The sequence below is a fragment of the Sardina pilchardus genome, chromosome 7 (genome assembly GCF_963854185.1).
Source record: "Sardina pilchardus chromosome 7, fSarPil1.1, whole genome shotgun sequence".
Lineage (NCBI taxonomy): Eukaryota > Metazoa > Chordata > Actinopteri > Clupeiformes > Clupeidae > Sardina > Sardina pilchardus.
In genome coordinates, this window is record NC_085000.1 from 23,384,540 (window position 1) to 23,394,539 (window position 10,000).

Genomic DNA, 10,000 nt, shown 5'->3' on the forward strand with positions numbered 1-10,000 from the left:
ACACACAGACAAACAAACTGATATGATTTGCATACATATTCATCATAATCAGTAGCATGAATCCATGCATTCACACATCCATGCTCCCAAATATATGTGCGCGCAAGCATTCACAAAAAAACACACACTCAGAAAACAGATAGGCACACATGCGCAAACACACATATGCACACACTCATAAACAGACACACACAAGCAAACACGCACATGCGCAAGTACAAAAATACACAAACACACGTGCACAGATATTGTGCCTTCATCCTCCTCTTGCACTCGCACGCACACATACACACACACACACACACACACACACACACACACACCAAAACAAACGAGCAAATAAACACAGGGAGACACGCACACACACTGCACCGAAACCGAAGGCAGGCGCTAAGTGGGATGCGAGTGTGTGTGTGTGTGTGTGAGCGTGTGTGTGTGTGTGGGCCCCCCGCGGCCGGATGTCACGTTTCTCACGGCTCCTCTCCTCTGCCTCCTCCACAGGCCCGTCCCTGCGCGACCTCTCCGACAAGAAGAGGGGCAGCAAATTCGGATGGTTCAGCCACTCCAACGAAACCCACGGTAGCTCCCCCCGGTCAACACCACCATAATATCCACCACCACTCCACCCCTGACTCCAGCTGTGGCGGAGGGGCTTTGCCCCCCCTACCCCCCCCCCTACCCCCACTCCAAATATAGCAGTGGGCCCAGCTGATGATGACATGCGCGCTCTCATTTGTAGTAGCCCATCTAATCTGGGCCTTACTCTCAATTTCTGCTCTCGATAGATGCTTGACCCTGTTTCAAATAGATTGGCTGTTTTTTTTTCTCTCTCTCTCTCTCTCTCTCTCTTTCTCTCTCTCTCTCTCTCTCTTCCCTCCACAGGAGAAATCTGTGTCAGTGTGTGTTTGACATTCTGTTTCGTCTCACTGGCCAATTTTCTTTTTTTGTTTTTTCTTCTCACCTCCAAATCACCCCCTACATCACCCCCCCCCCCACCCCTGTATGCCTCCATCTCTTTCTTTCTTTCTTTCTTTCCCTCTTTTTCCTCCCACACCTCTCCTAGCGAGTCTTCCGGCCAGTGAAACAGGCTCAGAGAATACCGAGAACATTGATGAGGAGAACATTGATTGCTGCACTCTCTGCTGGTACAAACACACACACACACACACACGCACACACGTGTTCACACGTGTACACACACACACACACACACACACACACACACACACATTCACACACACCCCAAATCACTTCAACCTTTAACTGCCTCTGACACTAGCCATTTTGTTGTCTGTTTTTTGTCGTCTGCGTTAAACCCATTTTTGTCAGTTGTACAGTGCAGCTCATACGGCTCTTACTGCTGCTGTTGTTGTTGTTGTTGTTGTTATTGTCTGCGATTCTGCTCCAGCGATTTCACATTCTGTGTTCTGTGCTTTTTGTCTCGTCTTTGTGTCTGTTTCTGTATCTCAGCGCGAAACTGATGAAAATCCCATGCTGGTGAGTTCACACAAACTGCAAACCCCAACAGGGCGGTGGGGGTAGAGGGGGTGGGGGGGGTGGGGGAGTTGTGTGGCTAGAGTTGTATGGAGCTTAAGGGCAACATGTAACGCTAATGGGACCAAATAAGGTTGCACGTCGGCTGTCATATTGCAGCTAAATTGAATCAAAGGCTGCATCACATGTGACCTCACTCCAGCCAGCATGACTCCATGTGTTAGTCACTCTGTGCGTGGTCTACAACCATATTTAAGTTTTGCTTTGTGTGTGTGTGTGTGTGTGTGTGTGGTGTGTGTGTTCATGTGTGTCTGTATTAATGTGTGTGTGTTTGCGTATGATTATGCATGTGTGCGTGTGTGTCTGTATGCATTGGTGTGTGTGTGTGTGTGTGTGTGTGTGTGTGTGTGTGTGTTTGTGCACATGTGTGTTTGTCTGTGGTTTCCTCGCTCAGTCGAGTGCTGCGGCGCTGGAACCGGGTGACCCGTAGGAACTGCCGGACAGCGGTGAAGTCGGTCACCTTCTACTGGCTGGTCCTCCTGCTGGTGTTCCTGAACACGGCTCTCAGCGCCTCGGAGCACTACGACCAGCCGGACTGGCTCACAGAGGTCCAGGGTGAGCAGGTTCCCAATAGCACAACAGCACAGCACAGGCACTCATTTCACACAGCAAGCCATTTTAGTCAACGCTGCTCTTCAACCCCATATCAACCTAAACTAAAGATACACAAGAAAAAATAAATAGAAAAATAAATAATAGCCATTTAGTCAACGCTGCTCAACCCATATCAACCTAAACTGAAAATACACTTAAAATAAAATAAATACGCTAAGTCCTAACACAGTCTATACTTTGTTGTATGTTTTATGAGTGCAAACTGAGCCAGTTTTTACCATTCTGAATTAATTCCAGTTGTTGCCTTAACACTATACATTAAATATACTCCCTCCCTCCTCCTGTTTTTTCAGGCAACTTATTTTCTGCCACTCATTCAGAATCAGATTTGTTTGACTGAGTTAGTACACACCACACCAGGCAACAGAGTTACTCTAGCAGCACAATATATAGACAAAGCAACATAAAGACAATAAACAGTAAACATTATAGATAATACACAATTCACAATATAGATGCATTTGAATATAGATTAAATCAAAATATACAATGTACAGAATATCTTCATATTATTCAAGATATGCAATGATATTACCACCTCTTTTGCTCCCTGGTTGTGAAGGTCATTCATCAAATGATTTTACCATTGCCATGACTTTGGCCTTAATCCTCGATCTGAGCTGCATCTCCCCCTAAACCCCCCCCCCCCCTCCACCCTGTCTCTCTCCCCCGCTATCAGACATCGCCAACAAGGTGCTGCTGTCCCTCTTCACGGTGGAGATGCTGCTGAAGATGTACAGCCTGGGCCTGCAGCACTACTTCGTGGCGTTCTTCAACCGCTTCGACTGCTTCGTGGTGTGCGGCGGCATCCTGGAGACGGTGCTGGTGGAGCTGGGCATCATGCCGCCGCTGGGCATCTCCGTGCTGCGCTGCGTCCGGCTGCTGCGGATCTTCAAAGTCACCAGGTGCAGTGCGCCAGCCTCTCCGAGCTCTGTTCCGCTCACAGAGGGGGAGAAGGAAAGGGTTAAAGAGACCCTATGCAACTTTCTGCAGGAGACGATCGCTCCTTGTTTACATCTGGAAGTCTGAGACGAAGAACCACGCTTGCAATTTATATATTTAAATATAGCCTATACATGTATAAATACTGTATACACGCTAAAGCTATCGGGGAAGCTCTGCAGAGAAAATGCAAGCATAAAACGAGCGAAAACAAAAAACTAAACCGAAACCAGAGATGAAATCGCCAATCCTGCATAGTTCCTCTTTAATCGTTTAGTAGTTTGGTAGTTCGGTGCATGGTTCGGTTGGTGTGATTCTAAATGAGAACATAAATCGTGGCCCAACACATTCAGGTTTTCCTCAAGCTGTTTCTGGATCTCAGGACATCACCACTCAGGCGCTTTACAACTAGTAATCAATCCGCTTTTTGCATTGAATTATGGGTAAAAAAAAACCCTAATATAATAGTAAATAGTAAAAGTATATTTAGCTTCTCTCATTCGGCTCTTGGGTGAAGGGTTGTGCTGCGAGGATGCCTAGGCTAAGGTGTGGGTGGAGAATGACGTACAAAATAATAAACAACACAATTGGGTGTCTTTAAGCTAGATTAGTTGGTAGTAGAACTGTTGTATAAAAGCAATATTGCACTCATGATCATGCAATCGGTAGGAGTGTGCTACCACTCTGCTACCAATACACTCTGTAAAGCGCCATGAGACATGTGTAATGTTTTGGCGCGCTATAAGTGAAATTAAACTAAATTGAAATTGAAATTGCTATCTAGTGGTAGTGCTATATTGCTTTGTCACTGGTATGACTTGTGTTGGGGTGCCTTATTCATTTCTGTGTCTTTCTCCCACCTGTGGAACGTGACCCCCGACCTGTGAAGGCACTGGGCGGCCCTGTCCAACCTGGTGGCGTCTCTGCTGAACTCCATGAAGTCCATCGCCTCCCTGCTGCTGCTCCTCTTCCTCTTCCTCATCATCTTCGCTCTGCTGGGCATGCAGCTCTTTGGCGGCAAGTTCAACTTCGACGAGACGCAGACCAAGCGCAGCACCTTTGACGCCTTCCCCCAGGCCCTCCTCACCTGTTTCCAGGTAACGTTCCATTGTTTTGAAACTTTAGTTTGAGTTTTGGGTCGTTTGAAGCTTTAGTTTGGGTTTTGGGCCGTTTGAGGTTTTTGTTTTGTCCAAAGCGTTGATTCAAGATTTCCAGAACTTACAAGCGGTCTCAGAATGCTAAAAGTGAATCTACCTAACGCTGTTTCCATTGGCAGATCTTGACAGGTGAAGACTGGAACATGGTGATGTATGATGGCATTATGGCCTATGGAGGACCACACTTCCCTGGAATGATTGTCTGCTTGTACTTTGTTATTCTCTTCATTTGCGGTAACTGTATCCTTTCACCAGAGTCTATACCCCACTGGAAGCCCACTCGTTTTTGATAATTCATGAATTTTGAAAAGCTACAGTACATTTTGTTCGTGGACTATTTTGTCAAACTCAGACCCCTATGAAATGTCAAAAGAGTATCATATGATCCCACTCCCTGTATGTGAACCTTAACCTGTGGTTCAGACATCCTGCTAAACGTCTTCTTGGCTATCGCTGTGGACAACTTGGCTGGAGGAGAGGAGGAGAAGAAGCCAGAGTGAGTAGCGTGTAGCATGCAAGACATAATATGCTGAATGGGAAATGGACTGCATTAATAATAGCTCTTCTTTACTCCTCTGCACCTCTTTGTGCACCTCCTCCGCACCTCCTCCGCACCTCCTCCACACCAATGCCTCACATTCACCCATTCACTCACACACCCATACACCAATGACAGAGGCTACCATGCAAGGGGCCAACCAGCACCCGGGGTGCAGTTTGGGGTTCAAGGACACTTTGACAGGGTCAGGACTCAGGAGGAGGAGACAGCCTCAAACCAGAATCCGATTGCTAGACAACTCCTCTACCAGCTGAGCCAATACTGCCTCACTAACCCAAAATAGATCAATAGATCATAGTTCTTATGGTTCTGTATACGAGAATTGTGTTTCATATGAAGAACCCATTGCTTGTGAAAATGTTCATTTCAGTGTTTCAAAGCTTCAGAAAGCCCTTCACTGGAGCACCTGTGACGGGCTTTGATGAGGGGGCTAGGAGTGAAGTGGGAACTGTATAAAAAAAAACCCAGATAATTGTTCACTTGCTCCTATTTAGGGAAGCACTTTTCTGTGAGCAGTTGAGTCAACAGCCACTTCAGACTGTCGAGAGAGAACTTGAACTTCCCAACAGCTCTCCCAGCTGTCCCCCCCCCCCTTTCCTGCCATGTCTTCTTTAAAGCACTGCATCTTATTTCTGTCCCGCCTGCCATGTCCTCTTTAAAGTGTGGCATCTTGTAGCTGTTCCCTCCTCCACCATGTCTTCTGTAAAGCTCTGGCATCTTATTTCTCCACAGAGAGAAGAAAGAGGGAGAGGAGGCAGCAGAAGGAGAGGGAGAGGCGAATGAGGAAGTAAAGGTAAGGAGGAGGAGACGGTCTTAGGGGTGGGTCAGATAGACTGGGTTCCCAAGGTCATTGCAAAATTCCATTTTCCAAGGGTTGGAAAGTCAGGAAATTCACCAAATTTGAAAGTTTTGGGAAAGCCTTGACTTTTTGTTTTGTCATATGTAGGTGTAATGAAAATGATGTAATTGTCCATGGATAATGTTTCACAGGGCAATTTTTTTCAGAGTGATAACAGTTTACACTACAATTGACATAGCCTAACAATGAGTTAGACGAATAATGTAAAAGGTTGTAAGTGCTTTAGTGTTCAGTGTTTCCCACAGAATTTAATTCTATTTGTGGTGGTAGTGTGTTTGTGCGCAAATTTTAAACAAATCTGCGCAACGCACTTATGATGCTAACTGGATTTAATTGCGATTTAGCCAGTCGTCTTCCATGCCAATAATAATCCTTGCTGGATTTGTTTTAATGTATTCTTTACCTGCATGTTTGTTGAGGGACTAGGCTGCAAAAAGGTGTGCATATAGCTCTACAATGAAAGGATTTCATCCAGTTTAAGTAGCACAACATAAATTCATTTGTGTGGTGGTCAGTGTCGATATTGTGGTGGGCCGCCACAAATAAGTCAATGTATGGGAAACACTGGTGTTGCTTTAATGGTTGAAAATGACAACAATGAAAACATGGCCATTTGTCTGCACAGGTTGATGTGGAGGATGAATATGAACAGGAGGAGGAAAGAGAAGGGGAAGGTGAGTGTTCACGGATGGTTTAGTGATTTTGCTCTCAATAGGAAACATAACAAAAGACCCCTTTGCAGCAGATTGCAAGAAAGAATAAAAATTCACCCCAAAAAATCTAAAGCTTCGGAAAACGTTTTCTCACAAAATCAGCAACAATTTAGTATTAGGCCTATTATTATTTATGTAATTTCATTTTCTAATTTTAATTTTAAAAAATGTAATTCATATTTGTTGAACATACAGTATACTGTAAATGTTCACTTGATGCCTACTATTGTTTTAAAAAAAAAAAAAAAAAACTTGTGTTTAAAACAAATGTTGTCTTTGCTATTTCTCCATTTCAATGTTTTGTGGCATGTACCCTGTTTCTCAGTCATTTCTGATTCTGTTGTTGTTGTTGTTGTGTTTTGTTGTTGTTTTTTTCTGCCTCTTCTCGTGCGGCTGCTGCAGAGGAGGCAGAAGATCAGCTAAAAGTGGCTGACTTTGCCCCGCCGAAAGAGAAGGTCATGCCCATCCCCGAGGGCAGTGCCTTCTTCTGCCTCAGCAACACAAACCCGTGAGTCTGGTTCTGCTCGGGGCGGGTGGGGGTGGGAGGGGGGGGCAGTGCCTCGGGAGTCCGGGCCCGGCTCGACTGGGCTCAGCTCGGCCCATGCAGCCTGCTGTGCGCGGCGCGCTCAGAGTACTTGTCTTTCTGTCAGCTGTTTGGTTGTGTAAATCTGTGTAGCTGTGAGTTCAAGTGTAATGGGATGTGTTGATCCCTGTTCTACTTGACCCCATGCGTTCTCCCCCCCATCCTCTCAACAGATAATTAAAGAATGCACCTGAAATCCAATAACATCTCTCTCTCTCTCTCTCTCTCTCTCTCTCTCAAAATCAATCTATCTCTATCTCTCTCTCTCTGACTCTCTTCTCTCCTCTTTCTCCTTTTTCTCTCCCACAGGATCCGAGTGGGCTGCCACACGCTGATCCATCACCATATCTTCTGCAATCTCATCCTGGTCTTCATCATCCTCAGCAGTATCTCCCTGGCGGCAGAGGACCCTATCCGGGCTCACTCCTTCAGAAACAATGTGAGCCTGAGTTTCTTGCCTTAGCAAGGGCGCCCTTGTTGAGCATGTCTAACCCGTCATTTTCCCCCCCAGAAGTGTCAACCCAAAGTGGGAGGCATTTTACGCAGCAGAGAGAGTGAGAAAAGAAAATGAAGCAAAAATCCCAGTCATTTGAAACAGTCAGTCTTCCTCCTGTGTGTGTGTGTGTGTGTGTGTGTGTGTGTGTGTGTGTGTGTGTCTGTCTGTCTTTGTGTGGTGGGGGGGGGGGGGGTTGAGGAGATGCTGGTAGATTGCGATGCTGTCAAACATCACAGTGAAGTCAAATTAAGATGCACTCACTCAAAAACTCCGGAAGGTTCCAAGCTGGTCTATTTTTAACTTGGTCAGAACGCTCCCTGTGTGTACGCTCTCACAGCTTGTGACTGCGATTGTGAGACACAGACCAGCGTCAAGTCCTCTGACATCAGTAAGTGACACAGAACCCTTTGCAGGACCCCTGGCTCTGGTTGCGGTCTGTATTTAGTCTAATGGTTGACCCGGGCGCCTGACCCAGAGGGCCCCCAGCGCAGCCCAGTGCCGAGCAGCCCACCCAAAGCAGCAGCTGCCCTGATTGCAGTCCTGCTGCGGCTGGACGTGCCAATTTGAGGCAGCTGGGGAGGAGGCCGAGTCCCAGGGTGCAATCAGAGGGGGTGGGGGGGAGGAGGGGGGTGGCAGAGACTGTGCCTGTGTCAGGGCAGGAAGGGGATGCCACCAGTTAACTCCTCCCTGTCTCACTCACTCTCTCGGTGTGTGTGTGTGTGTGTGTGTGTGTGTGTGTGTGTGTGTGTGTGTATGTGTGTGTGTGCGACCTGTGTCTGTGTCTCTCACAGCTCCTGGGCTACGCTGACTATGCCTTCACATCTATATTCACTGTGGAGATTCTCCTCAAGGTACGTTTCATCACCATCATTAATATGAACTCTCAAGTGATGTCAGTTAGTCAAATCTTCCTGATATGTAAGCTGTGGTTTACTGATATACATGTACATATACTGTACTGTACCTTTCTGTAAGGTAAATACTTTCCAAGTTAAGGCCAGTTTTACAGGGGTAGGGGGATGTCGAATTTGTTCGGCCTCTTTTTTTGGTCAAAGCTCCCAAGCCCATAGCTCAAGAACTGAACCATGATAGACGCTCACATTTTGTATACCGGTACATAAATAGGAATAGTACTGTATGTAGCAAAATCATCATGTTGGGGCTGAATGATCCTACATGGTCGTACAGTAGCTGTCCCTCAAAGTTGATCAAATTGTATTGGAGTTTTTGGCTGGCTCTGATTAGGCCCTCAGAAGACATACAGTATGTACTCAACAGATACTCTTCATTTGTTTCCTTATTGAGACAAGTAGAAACACTTTCACAAAAATCAATGAACAGCAAAGAAATTCCTTCAGGGTCTGAACAGCAGACGTCACAAGTTTTTCTTTAGTTCTTCATTATCCCTTCTTTTTAAAAACACAAATTTGACTTGTCTTATTAGAATGTTTCGTTTTTATTTTCCACCCTGAACATGGGCAAAATGCACCATTGAGATCGATATGTTTTGAATAGCATTGATGTCCATATGTAGTGTGGATAATAAAAATGGATGATTGGCATAGGACAAGTCAAAATGGTGTTTTTGATTTTTCAGACTTGTGAGGTCTGCTTTTCAGACCCTGAAGGAATTTCTTTGCTGTTCATTGCTTTTCTAACTTACTTGAGCATTTCTACGCATCTCAATTAGGGGGGAAAAGCCTACAGTACGTTGAGTGCAAATGTGTCTTCTGAAGGCCTAAACAGAGCTCAGACAAAAACTCAAGTGAAGCTTCAAGTGAAGCAAATTTGATGACCATGACCATGCAGAATCACCCAGACACAATATGACCATTTTACTTTATACTATTTCTATTTATGTACAGTGCTACCATGCAACATTTGGTTTAGTTCTTGAGCTAGGAGCTTGTGGACTTTTACAAAAAAGTAGTTTGAACAAGATGTTGTAATATAATGTTTATTTTGTCAACAATAGGATGTATCCTTTGGTTGGTCTCAAGGACTTAAACAGACCTTTAGTAAAAGTAAAAGTAAATGTTTCCAAAAATATTACTTACTTAATACTTAAGTACAGTAATCAAGTAAACTTAGCAACTGCTTGAAATTGTGAAAATAAAGCTTTCACCATCTCCTGTGTTGTAGATGACTGTTCATGGGGCATTCCTCCACAAGGGTTCCTTCTGTCGAAACGTTTCCAATCTGCTGGACCTGCTGGTCGTCAGTGTGTCACTTGTGTCCTTCTTCTTACAGTAAGTGAAGCTTTTGTTCTGAAATGACGAGGCCACAGCCTCCAAACTAAGCTACGTTGTCTAGGGTATAATGTCATCCTGGGAAACCTATCCTAACATTTTCATCTAATTTGTTTCATGTTTCGTGTTTCAAGTTCATTTGTCTGGAATCAGGCAGTCTGGCCAAATTTCAAAGGTGGGCTTTTCCTGTCCGTGAGCTGTTTCCACTCACCTGAGTTTTTGGACAACACTGTGTGCCCCAGTTTCCACAAGCTGCAGTATCGTTCACGATAG

General features: G+C 45.2%; 1 protein-coding gene across 1 annotated transcript in view; it reads left to right on the top strand.

Annotated features, from left to right (window-relative positions):
• The window catches only part of cacna1fb (calcium channel, voltage-dependent, L type, alpha 1F subunit), a 49,134-nt gene that overhangs the window by 18,421 nt on the left and 20,713 nt on the right, over window positions 1-10,000 (top strand). The window contains exons 10-23 of the mRNA XM_062540067.1: window positions 502-579; window positions 1,064-1,145; window positions 1,471-1,497; window positions 1,949-2,109; window positions 2,849-3,074; window positions 4,001-4,208; window positions 4,388-4,508; window positions 4,692-4,764; window positions 5,560-5,620; window positions 6,312-6,360; window positions 6,802-6,907; window positions 7,292-7,421; window positions 8,270-8,329; window positions 9,621-9,727. Coding sequence (XP_062396051.1) covers window positions 502-579; window positions 1,064-1,145; window positions 1,471-1,497; window positions 1,949-2,109; window positions 2,849-3,074; window positions 4,001-4,208; window positions 4,388-4,508; window positions 4,692-4,764; window positions 5,560-5,620; window positions 6,312-6,360; window positions 6,802-6,907; window positions 7,292-7,421; window positions 8,270-8,329; window positions 9,621-9,727 — 1,489 coding nt within the window. The remainder of the gene's footprint in view (window positions 1-501; window positions 580-1,063; window positions 1,146-1,470; window positions 1,498-1,948; window positions 2,110-2,848; window positions 3,075-4,000; window positions 4,209-4,387; window positions 4,509-4,691; window positions 4,765-5,559; window positions 5,621-6,311; window positions 6,361-6,801; window positions 6,908-7,291; window positions 7,422-8,269; window positions 8,330-9,620; window positions 9,728-10,000) is intronic.